Source organism: Ovis canadensis, chromosome 7, assembly GCF_042477335.2.
Source record: "Ovis canadensis isolate MfBH-ARS-UI-01 breed Bighorn chromosome 7, ARS-UI_OviCan_v2, whole genome shotgun sequence".
NCBI classification, from domain to species: domain Eukaryota; kingdom Metazoa; phylum Chordata; class Mammalia; order Artiodactyla; family Bovidae; genus Ovis; species Ovis canadensis.
Window position 1 is genome coordinate 97,880,663 of NC_091251.1, and position 20,412 is coordinate 97,901,074.

General features: G+C 41.7%; 1 protein-coding gene across 12 annotated transcripts in view; it reads left to right on the forward strand.

Moving 5' to 3' along the window:
* Window positions 1-630: 630 nt before the first annotated feature.
* Window positions 631-20,412, forward strand: part of GPATCH2L (G-patch domain containing 2 like) — a 59,715-nt gene continuing 39,933 nt past the window's right edge. For 5 of the 12 annotated variants that reach the window (XM_069597130.1, XM_069597127.1, XM_069597134.1 and 2 more), the window contains exons 1-3: window positions 631-717; window positions 2,873-3,544; window positions 18,654-18,718. In XM_069597130.1, the coding sequence (XP_069453231.1) occupies window positions 2,883-3,544; window positions 18,654-18,718 (727 nt within the window). In that variant the 5' untranslated portion in view covers window positions 631-717; window positions 2,873-2,882. Of the gene's footprint in view, window positions 718-2,868; window positions 3,545-18,653; window positions 18,719-20,412 lie in introns of all 12 variants that reach the window. The other 7 variants (XR_011258365.1, XR_011258366.1, XM_069597133.1 and 4 more) reach the window with 3 other exon arrangements.

Below are 20,412 nucleotides of genomic sequence, written 5' to 3' on the forward strand. Positions count from 1 at the left end.
GTGGCCAAAGTACTGGAGTTTCAGCTTCAGCATCAGTCCTTCCAATGAACATTCAGAACTGATTTCCTTTAGGATGGACTGGATGCATCTCCTTGCAGTCCAAGGGACCCTCAAGAGTCTTCGCCAACACAGTTCAAAAGCATCAATTCTACACTTCAAGTTATAATCCAGTACTACTTTTTTGTTACTCAAGGCAAAGTGCATCTTTAATAGTCTAACTCACTACCACGCTATCCTGCCAAAGGCTACACAACTCCCATAGTTGTATAAAGTCAGTTGTATAAAGTCTCCACGCGCTTGTATAAAGCCGGTCATCGAGCAAGGACAAGGCCCACGCCCCTCTCTAGGGGCCAATTTCCGGACGTCTCCAAGGCAGACGAGGCCTGCACGGGGTAGACTCTTCCCCAAGATGGGCACCTTAGCGCCACGGTCCTGTCTGCCCCGGTCCTTCGTCTGCCTCCGAAACACCACCTCTCCTGGCCTCCTTGCCTTCCTTCCGGGTTCTTGTGTTCCCCAGCGTCCCACGGGACAGAAGTGGGCGGGGCTGCTGGCCGGAAGCGCCATGCTGGGGCGGGGCCTCCCGTGCCGCCAAGTTCCTCCCATCTCGCCGCCGCCCCACCCCTCCGGCCCAGACCGGAAATGAGGTCAGAGAGGGAAGCTCGGGCCGGGAGACTCGGCCCCGCAAGCGGCGGCCTTTGGAGGTGGCTGCGGCAGCGGGTGAGGGGGAGTGGGAATGAGAGGGTCGGGGTCCTGGGGGTCGGCGCCAGCGGGGATCCGGGCTCTGGGCCGGGAGGGACCGACCGGGGGGCGTCAAGGGGCCGGCAGAGGCTGGCGGGAGCGGGTGAGGGTGGCGGGCCTTGGTTTTCAGGGCCCATATCCCCCCGAATCCGGGGGATGAGGGTTTCGGGCCATCTGCCAGGTGACAGTCACTTTCTCTCTTCCCTACTTTCTGGCTCTTTGGGGGCTGGCGACAGCGTAAGGGCTTGGTGTCCCGAGGTGTGGTCGCCCTCGTCCTCGGGGGCGGGCCCCGGGTCGTGGTGGGGAGAGCCCTTCGAAACACACTTTTTTTCCCCGAACAGATATGGTCATATTGCGACCCCTGGCACGGAGGGAGTTTAGATCACCAGGGCTTGCATCTTGGCAGTTTCTGCCCTGGAAGAGCTGACTCCCTGCTCCTAGGTCTCCCCAAGTGAGAAGTTCCCTCATGTCTTCCCCCAACGTCTCCCCTCCCAACCCGGTCTCCGCCTACACGACCCTGCGCCTGCCTGCATCTTTCTTTTTACTTCTACTGGTTTCTGGTTCCATCCTTTGCGCAACTCGGACAGCCTTTGCTTGCCTGGCCCCGGATCCTCTCGGACGGTGCATCCAGGGAGGGTAGGAGTTCCAAGGTTCTTCTGTCACCTGCTATTCCAATTTTTGCAGTCTTTGAAAGGCTTGCATTCGACTGCACAGGCAAGGCATTCAGCTTCTAGTTGTTTCCGTGTTAAAGTTTTTACAGTTTTGCGCTAGTTTTTAAAGCAGTAGTTCTCTATGAGGGAAATAGACTTAGATTCACCTATTTGGTTTTTAGGGACAGTTGTCTCCCTAAACCCCAGTCATGGCATTTTAAATAGCTTATTGCTTGAGTGTGGCTTTTGACACTTTGAGAAGTTTTGTTTGGTTGGTAGTTTCAGAACAAGGTGTCACCATTGCTCCACCTGACTTTAAGTTGGTTGGCCTGGAGATAGCATAAAAATAGGTTTTTAGAAAGTCCTTTGCAAAATATAAACTGGATGAACGGAAATATGGTCTGAGAGTGGCACCATAGAGTTTTAAGCTCTAATTATGGTCTTGAAATAGGTTGAACTTAAGAGCTAGGGGAAAAGTGCTAGTTTAACATGTATTTAATTAGGTGTACGAAGTATATTACACATTTCCCTTTTTAAAAAGGCATTTTGAAAATTGTTCTTCGTGCTCTCTGCCTCTGGAAGGTTTTCCTCTGAAGTGATCCCTGAAGTATGTTGGTTTGACAATGATGAGTTGAAAAATAGGAAATTTTGGAAAGCTGTTACCTAGAAATCTTAGAGACTCCACATATTGTCATTTCAGCCTCAGTTATATCCTGTTTCTGTGTGATTGTCTGGCACTGAAGCACAGAATTTGGATGCTCACTTTATTTTCTGAAGGAGAGTGAGAAGAACGTAAAAGTTGCTAATTATTTACAAGTTTATGACGTACTCTTTAAAGCTCTTTACTTCATAGCCTCTGGGTGGTAGCTGGAACCAGAGCGGGTGCAAACCGTCTTTTTTTTTCTGTGCACAGTACAAACCTGGGTCACTACAAATTCTTGGGTCACCAGAGCTGCAAGCAGCCCTCTGTAAAGCGTGTCACTAAGTTGTTTTTCTGTTCCTGCCAGAACACTTATTAGTGACCCAAGACTGCAGAACAGTCTTTTCATCTATGTTTTTGAAGTTGAGTGTTTTTCTGCTCCTGTCTAAAGAGACATTCTCCAAACCTTTTAGATCTCATCATCAGGTAATTTTGTTGAGCAAGTTTAATTGGGAAGAAGGAGTGATTTATTCCCCCTGAGTTTGCTTATTTTTTTTTTTACTAATAACCCACTTGTCATCTTGTGAGTATTTTGAGTTTTCGTGCTTAAGAACATGATGGCGATAGGCATTTAACAAGGGCCAGATGCAAGGATGATCCATGCATCCACAGTGCATGGATGACAGGAGTAGAATCTTAACTGGAGCCAGGTGAACGCAGGTGAATTTTCTATAGATGGAGTGGACTCTGCAGTGCCACGATCTGTTTAAAAAATTATCCTAAAGCAACAGATCCTATTCAGTCTTTCTCTTGTTTTCTTTTCTTCTGAATCTCCTTTAGGTAGATGTGGCCTCATGGATGAGCTGGTTCATGACTTAGCCTCAGCCTTGGAGCAGACATCTGAGCAGAATAAGCTTGGTGAGCTCTGGGAGGAGATGGCCCTGAGCCCACGGCAGCAGAGGCGGCAGCTTCGCAAACGGAGAGGCCGGAAGCGCCGTTCAGACTTCACTCACCTGGCGGAGCATACCTGCTGCTACAGTGAGGCCTCCGAGTCCAGTCTGGATGAGGCTCTCAAGGACTGTCGAGAAATGGCCCCGGTCACCAATTTCAGTGACTCTGATGACACGATGGTAGTCAAACGGCACCCAGCTCTCAACGCCATTGTTAAGAGTAAGCAGCATTCTTGGCACGAATCTGACTCCTTTACTGAAAATGCACCCTGTCGACCGCTCAGGCGCCGGCGAAAGGTGAAGCGAGTGACGTCAGAGGTGGCCGCCAGCCTTCAGCAGAAGCTCAAGGTGTCAGATTGGAGCTATGAGAGAGGCTGCAGGTTCAAGTCGGCCAAGAAGCAGCGTCTGTCGCGCTGGAAGGAGAATACTCCCTGGACCTCGTCAGGTCACGGGTTGTGTGAATCAGCAGAAAACAGGACTTTCCTAAGCAAAACGGGAAGGAAAGAAAGGATGGAGTGTGAAGCAGATGAACAAAAACAGGGCTCTGATGAGAACATGTCAGAATGGTGAGATCTCCCTTACTAAGTCAAAAGATTTTCCTGGTTAATTTTACCCAGAGCACAAATCCACAGTCTTGATGATTTCAACTTTCTTTCAAACCAGCCTCTGATACTGACTTTGTAGCTTTCTTTTAACCAGTCAGGTTGTGTTTATCTCTGGCTCAATGATCCTGTTACCCTATATCAAGGAGGCTATATTTTACAGCAACACATTTGTTTCTGAAAGTCATTTAAAACGTATACCTCAAAAGCATAACCAAGAGTTTTATTTTGAAAACATTTTGCTGTTCTTTATGCCATACAGTTCATACATACATAACTATACTTTAGAACCAGGGCCTCAGCAGACATGTGTGTGTGTGTGTGTGTGTGTGTGTGTGTGTGCGTGCGCGTGCATGTGCGTGCATGCATGGGAGAGAAAATGCTGGTGCCAGGCATCTGGAATTTGTAAATGTTCTTGGTAAGCTGCCTTTACCCACTAAGAATCATGGTTTTAGATAGTAATATTTCTGGGCTCTATTTGTGTTCTCTACTACGTACAGTTTAACTGTATTGAGTTTATTTTAATGGCTGACGTTCAAGTTGTCAGAACACGTGGTAGACTTTGAAAATAACAGTACTGAATCCCATTAGTCTTACACCAAAAGTCATTGAGCCAGCAAAATTTGTCTCTGATGGGTGCATGCTTAAAATGTCAGTGTAGTTTTGGATGACTTTTTTGCATCTCAAATAGATAGATAGTCCTAGAAACATCGATACTCCCCAGCTTGATGCTTTAATATTGTTATGAATATTAATGGGTGATGTCTGTTTCTCCATGCTGATGCTGTTGGTGTTTTGGGTGAGGCAGCTCTTTGTGAAGAGGGACGTCCCATGTTTGGCATCCTATGTAGTTCCCACCACCCTTCATAGTATCAAAACAAAGGCCTTCATGTGTGCTCCCTCGTAGGGCTGAGTACTCCTAACTGAGGACCAGTGTATTACTGTTACTATTGTGGTTTAGTCGCCAAGTTTGTCCTACCCTTGTGGTCCCAGGGACTGTAGTCCACCAGGCTGCTCTGTCCATGGGATTCTCCAGGCAAGAATACTGGAGTAGGTTGCCATTTCCTTCTCCAGAGGATCTTCCCGACCCAGGAATCGAACCCAGGTCTCTTGCATTGCAGGCAGATTCTTTACCGACTGAGCTATGAGGGAAGCCCTTAACAGTGTTAGTTGGCATTTATTAAGCACTAACTGTGTGCCAGGCCCTGTACTATTGTGCAGAACATATATTCCTTTTTAATGTTCACAACTCCCCAGTCTGGTAGGGGCCACTGTTTGTATTTTATAGATGAGGAAATAGAGCTTATGAGTGTAATTTGCCCAAGGTCATTTAGTAGCAAAACTGGGAATCAAACCTAATTCCATAGCTCATAGGTAACCACTGTGTTTGATTGCTCTTTGAGCTTGCTTTTCCCATGGCACTTTTCTGTCTCAGCTTAACTTTTACAACTAATAGCACAAATGATCTTTCTTAGGGTTTTGCTTCTTCTGACATTTGTCTGAAAAACAAAGGTGTAAATCTTAGGAACTTCAAGGTGAGACTTTGTCAGGAATAGGAAAAGCTGTTTAGGTCTGTATGCCTGTACCTTTCATGGGTGGATTTTAATCTCGCTTTAAAATTTTTTCTTACTAACTTTATGTTTGCCAGGTTGTACAACTAGGTGGGGCTTCCCAGGTGGCTCAGTGTTAAAGAACACCCCTGCCACTGCAGGAAATGCAGGAGACATGGGTTTGATCCCTGGGTCAGGAGGATCCCCTGAAGAAGGGAATGGCAACCCGCTCCAGTACTCTTGCCTAGAAAATCCCATGGACAGAGGAAGCTGGTGGGCTATAGTCCATAGGGTTGCAGAGAGTCAGACTTGGTAGGCTTATAATTTGGCTTTCCTGATTTTCCTCTGCTGTATATGCTAGGGCCTTTTTACCCAATTTAAATGTATGATTTTGGATTATAAACCCTTTTTTTCCTTCTCATCATGCTATATTTAATCAGACAAGAAATGCTTAGTTAACTTGTATCCTTTCATAATGGTGAAACCCTCGATTGAGGTGTTCAAGTTTGTTTCAATATCAAGCTTACATACCAAATAATCATCATCTTACTATTAAGAATGACAATTAAACAACAACAACTGCTTTTGGGGATATTTTCGGGTGTATGTATTTCTTCCCGAGAATTTCTTGCTAAACTGTGACTTAATTGTGTGTATGAGTGACTGTTAACTCTGTCTTCTCTAAGATCACAGCCCAGGTATGGTTGCAGATACAGAGCCTGTAACTTTGCAGTGAGGCACTTGAGTCTTTCTAGGTCCTTCTTACCCCCAATACATCTGTCACACATTATAGTCAGATTGTGATAATACATATCTAGTTATCTGAGAGCTTGGGTAAATTGAAGTAGGCAGCAATTCTTAGGAAATTCTTCTCTTTTCAAATTGAGGAGACCTGTTCCCCCATTGGGGCTATCTTCCTGGCCCATAACTTCAGAGTTCTTTCAAAGAACAGGAGTTTTTTGGTGGACACCAAAATCTTTGTAGCTAAAGGAATATTGGGTGGAGAAGCAGCAGACATAGAATGAGAAAAATTCTTCAAAGTGTATTTAGGAGTCTTCAGCTCACCTCGGCTGATGCTGATTCATCTTAGTTACAAGCAGATGTGCTTTGTATTTTTCCCCCCCTAAATATACTCTATGAGGAAGGAGGGTGATTGTTTTTTTTTTTTTTCTTGGGCCATGCCGTGTGACATGTGGGATCTTAGTTCTTTGAACAGGATCCTGCGTCCCTTGCAATGAAAGTGCAGAGTCTTAACTACTGGACCACCAGGAAAGTCTCATGGTGATTCTTGGTTATACTTTGACTGCACGTTATGTTCTGCCTGTCAGTAGTAACTTGGAACCACAATCTTTGCCTTAGATTATTAAATACATCCTGTAAACAGGACTGGCGTTAGTATATTTTAAGTAGGCAGCAGTTCATGATTTAGATCTTATACTGTCCTGGTGAGTTGATTCTGTCAAAAATGTTCAACCTTTTTCTGTGTTAAAAGAAATCCTTTTAAGAATCCTCTTGGTTATTACTCTTTCATAAATCTACTTGGATGTGCCAGTTTGCATACAGGTCAAAGTGTAGAACTTTATATCAGTGTTTTTGAGGGTTGGCAGAATATATGATCCAGTTTGTAAAATTATTAGGATGAAGTTGATCATTAAGCCTTACTTTGCTTAGTAAATAGTTCTTTTAAAAAGCATATATTAGGTATTTTAGGTTTGAAAATCTATGTCTCGATCAGAGAAGTTTATTTCTACTTTCCTTAAAATTCATTCTGCTGACAGAGCACTTTTAAATTCAACCTGTAATTCTTTTCGCTTTTCTGTCCCTGTTTTTCAGTTCTGTACCAACCAATCCCTCAAGAGCTCTGAGGGACTGAAAGTGGCTATGATGTAAAAGGCTCAATTATTATCTTAATTTTTTCTATCCTTGTGTGTTCCATTCTAGAATGGATCAACTCTTTTGTAAAATTACTTTCTACTGATCTTTATTCAAATTGTCTGTACAGTGACTATCAATTAGGTGAGTCATAGCCCAATTTTGCTTTATTCTTCACTAACATCATTCATTTGTTCCCCTTGAATATAATTTAGCTTCTTTTCTTTCGTAAGTGAATTGGTTTGGTGGTGGCCTGAAGTTGCAGTCCGGAGCCTTCCTAAGGTGATGTATTAGAAGCCAATCTCACAGGAAAGAAAATATTCTTTTCTCCTGGAAGCCAAATGACAGAGATAGAGTGCTAAACCTCCCCCCTCCTTCTCTAGCCCAAGCTGACCTTCTGCGGCCCCTTGGTGCCTCTTGTTTTCTTATTTTTATAGAAAATCAATATCCCTTCTGACACAAATAATAGCTCAGAAGCAAGAATAAATGGTCGAAAGCTGAGATCTCTGTCCATCACCTCTCACTTTAACTCTCCCAAACTCTTTTTAATTATGAGCATGCTTTGCTCCAGGTGTTTGCAACAGTGAAATTGCTAAATGAGGACCATTTTAACCAAAGATTGGGTGATCAATAACACTCTATAGCAGTAGCTTGTTGGATCAATAGCATTCATTATTTCATGGTTAAGGTAAGTAGCCTCCTTTGCAAGTGGAGGTCATTAATCAGGGGTTTACTGGAGCTGTGGAAAAAACTATATGTGGTAGGTTGAGGATGTTCTGTTTTCTATTCTGTAAATAGGGATGCTGACCAAGAAGATATTTACCATTGTTGTGGTTGTACCGCCACATTTGAGAGTATTGCATAGCTGGCACAGTGTGCTTAGATAGATTTATTCAAAGCTCTATTATATGCTAAGGAATAACTGGAAAAAAAACAACTTGGGGGGTGGATTTAATGTTACATTATTGGATTTGAAGATCTGTCTCTTAAATGTTATGATTATTCTGTGACTCTAGAGGAGGAAACTAGAATCCATAGATAGGAAGTGCAGAGTGTGAAGTGTTGCCTCAGTATGAGATATAGCATTCTGAAAATTAAATCTCCATAAAAATTGAGTTGTTTTACCAGGTAGATCACCTGAAGCCTGGGCCTGAGGACCACTTACTGAACTGTAGAGTTGGAGAGGCTGAGCTGAATGATCTGTAGGGTCCCTTGTAACACTGAGGTTCTGTAATTGTTTTGTCACTGTCCCCTTCACATCATTGTGACTTCACACCTTAAAAAGCATCTGGTAAGTAACCTCAGCCGCCCCCTAAAATATTTACGAAGCTGTGAAACATTGCAAAGTCACATTGCCAGAGACCAGGACTTAAAGCTGACTTATTGCCAAGATTTTGTCAAACTCCAAGGCTGGTAGACCTGCTCTGGAGAGAGCAATAGGAAGCCCGCCACTGTGCTGAGCCCGCCCTGACTGTTGGTAATAAGGCCCTGCATTCTCTCCCTGTAGTCTGCTGGTGGTTCAAAGAGGCAGGCTCCGGTTCAGTCAGGAAGTTGGCCAGCTGTAGTTTTAGCCAGGGTGTTGTTGCACCCTTAACTTCCCAGTCAGTATCCTTGATTTTCTGTCTGGAGGTTGTAACTCCCAGAATGTACTCAGATAGGGAATCAGTGTTTTCTGTGTGTATATATGTTTGGGAGTAGGAGGCAGTGATAGCATATTGAGTCCTGGGAAGTAAGAGTCTCCAAGAGTAGTTTACTGTTGGCGTAGACAGAGAAAGAAAAAGCACTCCTAGGAGAAGGCAATGGCACCCCACTCCAGTGCTCTTGCCTGGAAAATCCCATGGACAGAGGAGCCTGGTGGGCTGCAGTCCATGGGGTCTCTAAGAGTCAGATATGACTGAGCAACTTCACTTTCACTTTTCACTTTCATGCATTGGAGAAGGAAATGGCAGCCCACTCCAGTGTTCTTGCCTGGAGAATCCCAGGGATCGGGGAGCCTGTTGGGCTGCCGTCTATGGGGTCGCACAGAGTCAGACACGACTGAGGCGACTTAGCAGCAGCAGCAGCAGTAGTAGTCCATTCTGGAGACTGTAGTATTTTATATACCTTCATTTATTGCAGACTCCTGGAATGGGGTCAGAATCAGGCAGTGAAGATCAGAAGAAGATCTCATCTCAATCTCCCACATGGCTGTATGAGATAAAAATCTATGGGTGAATTAGGCCAGGGGCTCTGCCTATCTTCCTGGCTTGTCGTAGATGTGAAAAGAGTGTGTTACCTGTATCCAAGGGAGTAGAGAATGGGACCAGGAGTAATTTAGCTACCCCTTCTATTGGCAGATACCAAATTGTAGGTAAACCAATTCTCAGCAAGAGGCTTTTGAGCAAGTTCTGCAGAATAAGGGGAAGGGCACACCCTCCTGAGTGTTCAGAGGAAGAACACATCTTTGAAAATGACAGCCAGTGAAAACCAGAAGAACATTTTAGAAAATCTTCATAAGGATGCAAGAAAGTATAATCGCTTTGAAACAGGAGCAGTAAGTCATAAGGACAGAAAGATAGCTGTTTGACAACCCAGAAGTGTGGGAGGAAAGAGTGTAGGGAGATTTGAAATGTAATGTTAAAATGAAGGACAATTCATTCTGCAGAAAATTGAGTTGATGATGTGGAAAACTTTGGAAGCCCTCCCAAAATGCACAGAGGAGATAAAAATGAGAGAGAATGTGATAGATCTGGAGCACAGGAATGGAGGCCCAGTCTGCAGGTAGGTGAATACTCCCAAGGAAGAAACCAAACCATTGGGATAGAAGAATGATTTTAAAAATCTAACTGAAGAGAGGACATGTTCCTGGGTTGAACAATTAAGCGTATAGATTAAAAGGGAAAGCTAATGAAGAGAGACCTCTACCTAGTCATATCCTAGCAACATTTTTGCATTCTGCATAGGTGGTGGGAGTGGAACAGTTACAAAGAAAATCTTTAAAGGGATGAAAATAAGGTTGGTGCCCATCCCTAGAGTATGATACGCCAGGGGCTAATAGACTTGCCTGTAGAATTTTGAGGGGGAAAGGTTGCTCCCCTCCTCCTCTCCCCTCCCTACCCTGAATTTTATGTATAGCTAAGATAGTGGGAAGACACCAGAAAGACATTCTCAGGTATTCAAGTCTCAAAATACATGCTCTTTAAAAACTTACCCTGAAAAGGCATTTCGTCTTGTTGATGATGAATCTGTTAACTAAGCCTTAAAAGGAGGGGGTGGACTTCTCTAAGTCACTGCCATAGCTCAGTAGCAAAATCCTGAGAGAAATCATGATCTTCGTGAAGTATACGTGATTGCAGTGGCCGTTAACTGACCTGTGGAACTGGAGAGGTTGCTGCCTTCTTTCTTGGTGCCATCTGAAGAAACTGAAAAAATAACCTCCTTCATTACACATTCTCATAACTTACTGTGGGAATAATTTTGCAGTTGGTGGGAGATTCTCTGAAAAACCTGTCCCTCAGTCCTGAGTGCTTCCATAATCAGAACTCTGATTACATATGATTACAAATATACCACTTCAGTTTAGGAAAAAGGAAAAGAAATCCAGGGTGTTTCAGGTGATAGGTCTAGGAGTCACCTTTCTGTTTTAGTAAATTCTAAGTGAAAGTGAAAGTGAAGTTGCCAGGCGTGTCCGACTCTTTGCAACCCCATGAGCTGTAGCCTACCACGCTCCTCCATCCGTGGGATTTTCCAGGCAAGAGTACTGGAGTGGGTTGCCTTTTCCTTCTCCAGAGGATCTTCCCCACCCAGGGATCGAACGCTCGTCTCCCGTATTGTAGGCAGACGCTTTACCATCTGAGCCAATTCTAAGACAATTTAAAAAAAATTTTAATGTATTTATTATTATTTAATAAAAATTAAAATGAAGCCCGTTATTTTTTAGCATGATACTGTAAGCCATTAATTCCATCCTGCTTATTTCTTTTAAAGTTAGTTATAAAAGATGCATCTTACACTTAAGCTACTTGGTTAATAATCTTAAATGGGTGAGGAACCGAGGTGGTAAAGTTACTGATACAACTTTTGAGTATAACTGATAGCTCTCACTCTTTACCTCCTTGCTGTAATGGTGACAGGCATAAAGTACTCCCATTCGGGTCTAAATTTAGATTTTTGTTGTCAGGAATATGATAGAATTAGTAAGCTCTCAGGTCAGAGGCTTCTCTGGTGGGTCAGAGGGTAAAGAATCCACCTGCAATGCAGGAGATCTGGGTTTGATCCCTGGGTTAGGAAGAGCCCGTGGAGGAGGGTGTGTCAATCCACTGCAGTGTTCTTGCCTAGAGAGTCCCCATGAGCAGAGGAACCTGGAGGGCTCCAGTCCATGGGGTCAAAACTGAGTGACTAAACAGCGCAGGTCAGAGAACAAGCTCTTAGTTGTGGGAATTCAGAGAGATTTGACTTCTCAAAGCTAGAAGCTTCTCATAGGGCTAGAAAGCAAGGAGAATTCATAAAGATGCTGTATTTATCGCTACAGAAAAAGTTGCCCTAAAACTTAGTAGCTTTATAAAACATTAGCTTCAGGTTCAGTTCCTGAAGTCAGGAGTCTAGGAGCAGCTTAGCTGTGTGATTCTTTGTCAGAGTCTCTCTCCTGCAGTCTCTCTGTCGGTAAGGGCTCTCGTCATCTCAAGGGCCAGGTGGGGCTGAGGAATCAACTTCAGTGCTCGCTCACAGGGCTGTTGGTATATCTCATTTCCTAGTAGCCTGCTGGATTGAGAGTCTCAGTTCCTTTTCATGGGCCCCTCTTACAGGGCTGTTAGCATCCTTGAGAAATGGTCGTTGGCCTCCCATAGAGCAGGTGGCCTGACAGGAGGAGGAGAGAGAGAGAGCAGGAGAGGGGGGAAGAGCAGCCTGTCCCTTAAGCACCCAGATCTCAGACATGACATGCCGTCACATCTGCCTGTGCTGCTGGTTACACAGGCCAGCCATGGTGTGAATACCAGAAGGCTGGCATCATCAGGAGTCACACGGGAGTCTGGTTGCCACAGGCTACTGGTCTTCTGAAAATTTTTCGTTCCTTAGCGTGAAGCTAAATTCAGGAATAATATTCTCAGAGTAATATTTCCCCAGAACTTACTAAGAGAATGTTTTTACTTTGATTTCAAAGAAAGGACATTCAGGAACTATAAAGGCAAGCAAGATGTAGATTCCTGAGAATACACTGTTATATTTTTAGTATACTGAAAATGGTTGTTTATGTTTTAAATTTTAAGATGTAGCATGAAGGGAGAGAGGATCTTTTCTGAAGTGAGTTTGTAATTCATTTTCATGCTATTCAGCACGTATGATGCATTTTTAGCTTTAAACTGTAGTCATCAAAATACAGCTAGAATTTCAGCTGTATCTGAATGTTCTAAGTAGCAGAAAGCAAAGAGTAAGCTCTCTCCCTAGTTCAGTCAGTCTGTTTGCATTTTCAGGTAAGTGAAAATGAGCAGTGCTGAAATTCATGATTATGTTCCGAATAGACCTGAATTGACTTTCAGTGAATGAGATGGCTCTACATCACCTGTGTTTTAGTGGCCATTCAGCGAGTGGCTGGGCTGTGGAGATAGACTACCCTGGTTCTAATGCTTGTGCAGTGTGGGACAAGTTGCTCAATCTTTCTAAGCCACATTCCTTCATCTGTAATACGAGGTTGACATAGTTATCTCTTAGACTTTTAGGGTAAAAGAAATGAAATAATGAATATAAAGCAGTACTTTGTTGGGTCTGTAGTAGAACACAGTAAATGATGTTGTTGGTATCAATAAGTAATAGTAGCCTTTTTTAATAATTAAATTTTTTAAATTTTTAGTTGGAGGATAATCACTTTACAATATTGTATTGATTTCTGCCAAACATCAACATGAATCAGCCATAGGTGTTTATGTCCCCTCCCTCTTGAACCTCTCTACTGCGTCCCTCCCCAGCCCACCCCTCTAGGTTGTTACAGAGCCCTGGTCTGAGTTGCCTAAGTCATACAGAATAGTAGCTTTCTGTATTAATAGTTTCCCTAATAATTCAAGTGCCAAACCCCGTCTTGGGACAAGACGTCTGCTGAGAGCAGTGTCTCCATCTCGGGTAAAACCCAGTGTGGGAAAAATACTAGATTTCATAGGTCACATATTAATTTTCCATTCAAAGTGAGAATAGATTTGAGTCCTACAGAATTTTTAGATTGAGGTATAATTGAGAGTCCCATTGAATTTAGATGACTAGTTTAATAAGAATACCAGTGAGGAAATAACTACTGCTGTTAGCCTCTAAAATAATATTATTGGGAAACATACAAAAATTATCACCCTAGAAGCCTTTGAGTCTTTCATCCTTTGCCTTTGTATAATAGACTCCACAGATCCATCCTAGACTCCATGCACGATAACGTACGTGATACATCCTCGTATCACATCCTTAGAACAGTCCATCCACATTTTAACTTGCATGGAAATAGGATTAGAGAGGTGCCGTGACATGACACAAAAGCCATTCAAGGGGAGGCAGCAGAGCTGATTTGAATGAGTTCATTTCATTTGCGCAGCATTTACTGAATGCCTGTTGTGTGTCAGGTGCTGTATTAGGCACGGGGACATTGAGGTGAGCGAGATATTTCCTTCTTTCCCAGCCTGGATCTCTCTCTTCCATGGCTGTAGGCTATTCTTTCTGTCTGGGCTAACCCGGGAAGGGGGACCTGTACAACTCGTGAGGAGTTTCAGTTCTTCAGACCAGTTAGCCTGCTCATGGTGTGATCTGCTAGACCTCAGGCTGTTTGAGGCCCTGACCCAGTCCTGGCAGCAGAATGACGTTTCTTCTATAGGATGTTGACCTCTGCCCCTCCTCGGAAGTGGTTTCCCTCCTAACTGTGATGTCCCGCCCCCTCCATCCCTCCACTTTATTCATCACTCCAGATGAGGGTGCTCAGCTGTGATGCTGCCAGCAGTTTTGGCCCAGATGATCCTCTCTTGTAAGGGGTGTGTTGTGCACTGTAGGATGCTAGTGGCATCCCTGGCCTCTGCCTGCTGAATGCCAGTGGAATACCAGCTCCCTCTACCTGCCTCCAAGTCCTGACAAAAAAGCTTTTCCCAGGTATTGCCAAGTGACCCCAAGGGCTGGGGTGGGCCAGGAAGATAGGAGAAAGGGGACAAAATTACCTCCAGTTGAGAACCACTGCTCTCGATGTTTCTGGTACTGAGATGGAGTTTTTTACTTCATTGACTCTGCTTTTACCAACAAGCACGACTTTCAAATTAGAAAACTCAGTAAGACCAAAACATTGATTTCTTTTATAGAATAAAAATATTGTGATTTAAAAATGGAGAGTTTTTCCTAATTTGAAAACCTTACTTTTAAAAATTGTTCCTGAAAAGGACAGGCAATTCATTTTCAGAACTTGGAAAGAAGAGCAGTTCAGATGAAAGCATTTAAAAATTTGTACCAAAATTTGCAATGCTTAGCTAACTCTACCCTGGAATTAATTATTTAAGTGGATGAGAAAGATCAATAGTATTTTATTAGGCTTGATTCCTATAATAATCTACCCCTCTGAAAATGGATGCCATGCCCAGTCATCTGGTTTACCCAGAGTGCCTTGAATTACCAAGATGATTGGATAAGGTTAGGAGGACAGACGTGTGACAAGACAAAAAAACCAAAATGTTAATTGCAATACCTAGGTGATAGAGTGTGAGTGGTAACTTCTTTCAGTTTTTTTGTTTGCTTGTACGTCTTCATAATAAAATGTTGAGAGAGGAAAGCCTTTGGAACTGCTGGTTAGGTTGACTTTCTTTACATTTATGTTATTTCAGTTGGATATGGTTCAGTTGTTTTTCTAACAATATTATAAAAAGTAGGTAATATTAGTACAATTAATTGGTTGTCCAAAAATCTAGGCTTTAATTTTTTGGGATGGGGGCTTTTTTTAAATAGCGTCTATGCTGCTGAATTGTGGGACTTTTTTTTTTTCAGTGAAAACCAGAGAAGTATGAGGTATTGATACTATTTTTACTCACATATGAATATTTTTGAGATACTTTCTGGCTTCTAATATGGGGTGATTTCCTCAGTATTATAAGGTTAAATTCTCAGCTTGCGCTTCCCCCTCATTGGAGAATTTTCTTCATTGGAAAGCACTCTTCTTTCTGTGTTTTCACACTCTTCTTCCATAGACTAGGCTAAGTTTTTTTTTTTTTTTTTTTAATAAAATACATGCATTTAAATTGTGGTTGGCCTGCTTCCTTGTTAGTTTTAGTGCCGGTTATAGCAGGGCCTTAGTATAAAGTCAAACTTAAATGCTTACTAAGTGAATGAGTGACAATTTAGGGGAAATAGTGGGGGAAAATCCTTCCTCCTCTTTTTCCTGTTAGAGAATTTTTATTGCCCCAATTTACAATGGAATATTTTTGAATAATGTATTGTAGGATTGATACATTTCTGTCCCAAAATATGTTTGAAATATTCATATGCAAACTCTCTATAGATTAGAATCATGTGAGACAAGGAGTACAGAACAGCTCCCCAGGCAAAGGCAGGAGGCGTGGTGCCTCTAGGAGTTGCTGTCATTTTAGGAAAAGACAAGATTTTCACTAGCTGCCATCTTTGTGGGCTTTGTCTTGTTACTTTTTCTGATGATTAATCAAGGCTGAGTTTCTGTCTTCCTGACTAAGCTTCAGAGAACTATAGTGAAGTGGATACCAGAGGTAGTATCTCATTTTCTTTTTTTCTTATAAAAATGAGGAACAGAGCTATTTTCCTTGCCTAGTAAAATTGCCCATAGCAAAAAAAGGTATAAACTCTTTTCGCGATTTTGTAATAGGAAAAATGTGTAGTAGTCTACCATCTTTGAACTTTTTGACCTTGTGATCTATAAAGGTACTAAAAGACAGTTGTTTTTATTGGAAGATAAGCGCTTATTTTTTAACAGAATATTAAACATTCTGTTTAATTAGCTGAATTAACATTTTACAGTTGACTGAATCATTACTAAAATCCTACTAATCTGATTTTTTTTAATGGTAATCTCTGATTCAGAAGTGAATGAAGGCCACAGGACTTTGGCCTATAAATTGGAAAAGGAAAAATTTGCTTCTATTTCATAGCTAGCCCTACATTTTTGTATGCTGTATCATAGTGTTTATGTGCAAATAATGCCGTGAAGTTCCCTTTTTTGTCCTCAGTAAATTATGCAAACAGTTTTTTTTACATGTAGTTAGATTTTCACAATGCAAGTTCTTCTGGAGACATAGATAGAATTAGCAGATGCTATCAGATGAAATAGTCATTTCCAGATATTGGTGGAATGATGATACTTTTATGTAATAAGTGTTCTGTAAGGCACACATTATTTTCTCAATGAAGAAAATACACATCTCCCTTGAACACAGTCTTAAAATCTTGGTGATATTTCTATGACATCATTGCCGTTACTCTAATTATATATAGAAAACTTACAGACAAGTTTAGTTCAAGCTCTTTCAAGAGCAGTGAGTCTCTTTAAATACTGTTGACAGAAATAGAAAATATACAGAGATAGGAAGGTTTTAGGTTACCCATACCTTCCTGGATCCAGCAGATCACTCCCTTTATTTAGAGTCTGAGGAGATAATGGAATCCATGCGAAAAAGGAGGAAAGAAACATAGTCTTTTGTAGTGCTTAAAGGTGGCTGGAAATGAATGGGGGCAGAATCCATAGACTTTGTAATAGGGCCAGTTTTAATTTCTTAATTGGAAATAATCAAATAGAGGAGCCCATAGACATTGCAGGGTAGAACCTGTAACACCCATAGAGCAGGAAACAGCAAATTTCCTCTGTAGAAAGCCAGCTAACAAGTATCTGGGGGCTTCGTGGGTAATATATGTTCTCTGTTGCAGTTCCTCCACTCTGCAGTTGTAGTGTGAAAGAAGCCAGAATCTATAAGTCAACAAATGAGCAAAACTGTACTGGAACATTTTGTTCCAATAAAACTTTATTTATGGACACTGAAATTTAAATTTTGTGTCATGTCCCTATGTCACAAAATAGTCTCCTTTTGATCTTCCCTTCTACCTGGTGATTTAAAACTATAAAAACCATTCTTAGCTCACAACCTATACAGAAATATTTGACAGGCCGTTGTTTGATGACCCTTACATCTCAGTGATATGCTAACCAAGAATGCATATAACACAGTGGTGGAGTAGCATGTTTGTTTTATGATCTGATGTGCTTTTTAAGCCTTCCTTAACATCTAGAGGAGCTAAAAAATAAATAAAATATGGTTTACCTTTGAGGTAAGATGATAGTAATAAAGTAGTTGACGAGAGAATGTGTAGTAGGACTCAGTGGAGTTAGAGTATACCACTAATACTCTCAGGAACTTGCTGAAAACAAAAACAGCACCATAAAGTGAGCAGGCACCGTTCCTTAAACTCAGAAGTAGGAAGAATGCAGTACCCCATGAGGATGTCTTCTGGATTTAACTGCAGAGCGCTTTGAAGATTCTAAATCCATCAGAACCCAGTGGTGCTTAAGTTTTGTGAGATATTTCTCAATGACACCTGAGAATGTTCCCATTTATAAGTGCAGAGGAAAATGGAAGAAGCTTTAAAGAAATCAGGTATGTTTTATTGGCTCTTACTGCAACAGATTGCTTGGATCTGTTACCCAGAGACAAGCTTAAGTGAGTTAACACTGCTACAAAATTTAACTGGCATTTTTAGGATTTAATATTGGCAAGACATTTGAAAATGTTGCAAAATACAAAATATTTTCAGAGTTTGGATCCAGAAATGAAGACTGGGATTTTGCCAAGCGTGTTCTTTATGCAGCAGGGTGAGGATGCTGCTTCTGTCTTCTAGAGCACGTGAATGAACTTGACTAGCTTGGAAGGAAACATCCCATCAAGGAAATGGCTAGTATTGTAAAGAATAGAGAAATTTTTCTTGCGCCAGATAAATCGAATTTGATGATTAGGTGGGAGAAACGCAGCATCTGAAGAGGCAGAATCAGTTGTTGGAAGTAGCTCAGCATGAAGCTGACTTGGACAGCATTCTGTGGAGCCAAAGTTTTTATTTTGGTGAATTCAAATGGGATTTGTTTTTACATTTTCATTTTTAACCTTATTTTTAAAGTGAATGTTGTTGTATCCACTTGATATCAAGAGACATTAAATTTAGAAAATACAATTTTTGTCATACTGATTTTTTTTTTCTGGATTTTTGTTTGCTGTTTTGTTAGTGGGAAAACTTGAAACATGCTGGATACCTTTTAATTTGCATGGCTTCATTTGAAACTGATAGTTGCAATATTTAAAAATAAAATTGATTGATAAATTTATGTTGTTTAATATACCAAAGCAGGTTGAAATTTACTTCCATGAGCATCTATAAATAACTTCTTCTTGGTAAATTAACAAAGTGACTTGCGATCTCTTGAAAGTACTTTATAAGTAAAAGTTTTACAATTCTCCTTTCTTCCGTTTCTTTTGTTTGAGGAAAGTGAATTTATCCCTGTACTTAATTGTGAAATTTATATTTCTGATTGGTTAATGAGTTAGAGTGAAATGAGGGAAACTTGGAATCGTTCAACTTGAAAACCAGCAGGTGAATGGACAGCTTCGTGTTGACTGGACCTGATGTGTTCTCCTGTGTTTTACTCTCTTTTTCAGCGAAACCAGCAGTGTGTGTAGCAGCAGTGACACGGGGCTCTTTACCAACGATGAAGGCCGGCAAGGTAATCGTGATCCTAGCTTTGGGACCTTGGTTCAGCGTTTCTGGGAGGATTCAGCGTTTCTGGGAGGATTCGGGTGGTTCTAGGAGTGCCTTACTGCGAGTGTGATGGTTGTCTGTGAAAGTGGTTCTCAAACCTTAGGGCATAAAAACCATGTGGGGAACTGTTAAAACTGCAAGTTCCTGAGCTCCTCAGATTGGTCTGGAGTTAGCCCCTGGAGTCTGCATTTTCCGTAAGTACCTGTGGTGATTTTTTTTTTTTTTATACAGGTAGTTCAAATTTGAGGATCATTGATCCAGGGGTGTCAAAATAGAATAATGAACCTCATGAGCCAGTCATTTTCAACACTTATCAACTTTCTGCCATTATTTCATTTGTTTCCACCTACACTCTACCCCACATTCCATTTATTATTTTTATCATTTTTTTGAGTTATAATTTATATAAATTGAAATGTGCATATCTTAGCTATATGCTTTTGACAAACAAATGAAGTCTTGTAACCTCCCAACTCATAATATAGAACATTGCTCTCTATCCAGGGGTTTCTTTTGTGTCCCTTCTTTGTCATTCCCTGCCCTGGTAATTAATGTTCTGATTTTATTTTCTACTTTAGATTAGTTTTGCCAGTTGGAGAACTTCATAAATGGAATTACAGAATATTCATTTCTTTGTGTTTGGTTTCTTCTGCTCATCTAAAGTATGTAAAGTTTGTCTGTGATATTTTCATTTATGAGTAATTTGTTCCCTTTTATTGCTAGTTCAGTTCAGTCGCGTCCGACTCTTTGCGACCCCATGGATTGCAGCATGCCAGGCTTCCCTATCTTCCACTGTGTCCCGGAGTTTGCTCAAATTCATGTCCATTGAGTCGGTGATGACATCTAACCATCTCATCCTTTGCTGCTCCCTTCTCCTTTTTGCCTTCAATCTTTCCCAGCATCAGAGTCTTTCCCAGTGAATTGACTCTTCATATCAGGTGGCCCAGCTTCAGCATTAATTCTTCCAATGAATATTCCGGGTTGATTTCCTTTAGGATTGACTGGTTTGAGAATGTAATTTTATAAAGGATAGACTGTGGTTTTCTTAATCTAAGTGAGCGATTTGTAAATCTCTAAAGTCCCTTCTGAAATCCAGTGATTTTTCTCCGAGGGTTGTGATTGAAGGCCAGAGCATGGTGGCTATATGTCTAGGGTGATCCAGATTGGCTCCTGAGTAACTGAAGGGATCCCAGGACTGTGAGACTTAGGTTCCAAGTCCTAATTTTGGAATGAGACCATGGGGAGGTGTCTCACCCATGCCTCAGAGTTGTGGGTACAAGTGGAGTTGTTGAGCTTCCCACGCAAATGGAGGCCATTATGCGTGCATTCCTATCCCTTTCTGGCTCTGAGGGAGCGAGGTGTCATTGGAAACTGTGCGTATAGACTCCTGCATAGTCTGTAGCTAGGGCTTTGATTCTCTTATCTCATACCAGGAAAGTTTGGTTGTCTTTTCATGAATGAACTGGAGCATACATTCAGAATTACTAATATTAGTATTTGCTCTTTTTCTTTGCTTTTACTATAGTATCATAATGCATCTTTCAAAGGTTATGATGTGTATACAGGGGTGTAAGAAAGTGTGGAGTTACAACAATAGATTGTTTTGGGCCTTTGGAAAACCTTCCAATGACAAGAAATCCTTGGTATATTATGGAAGGT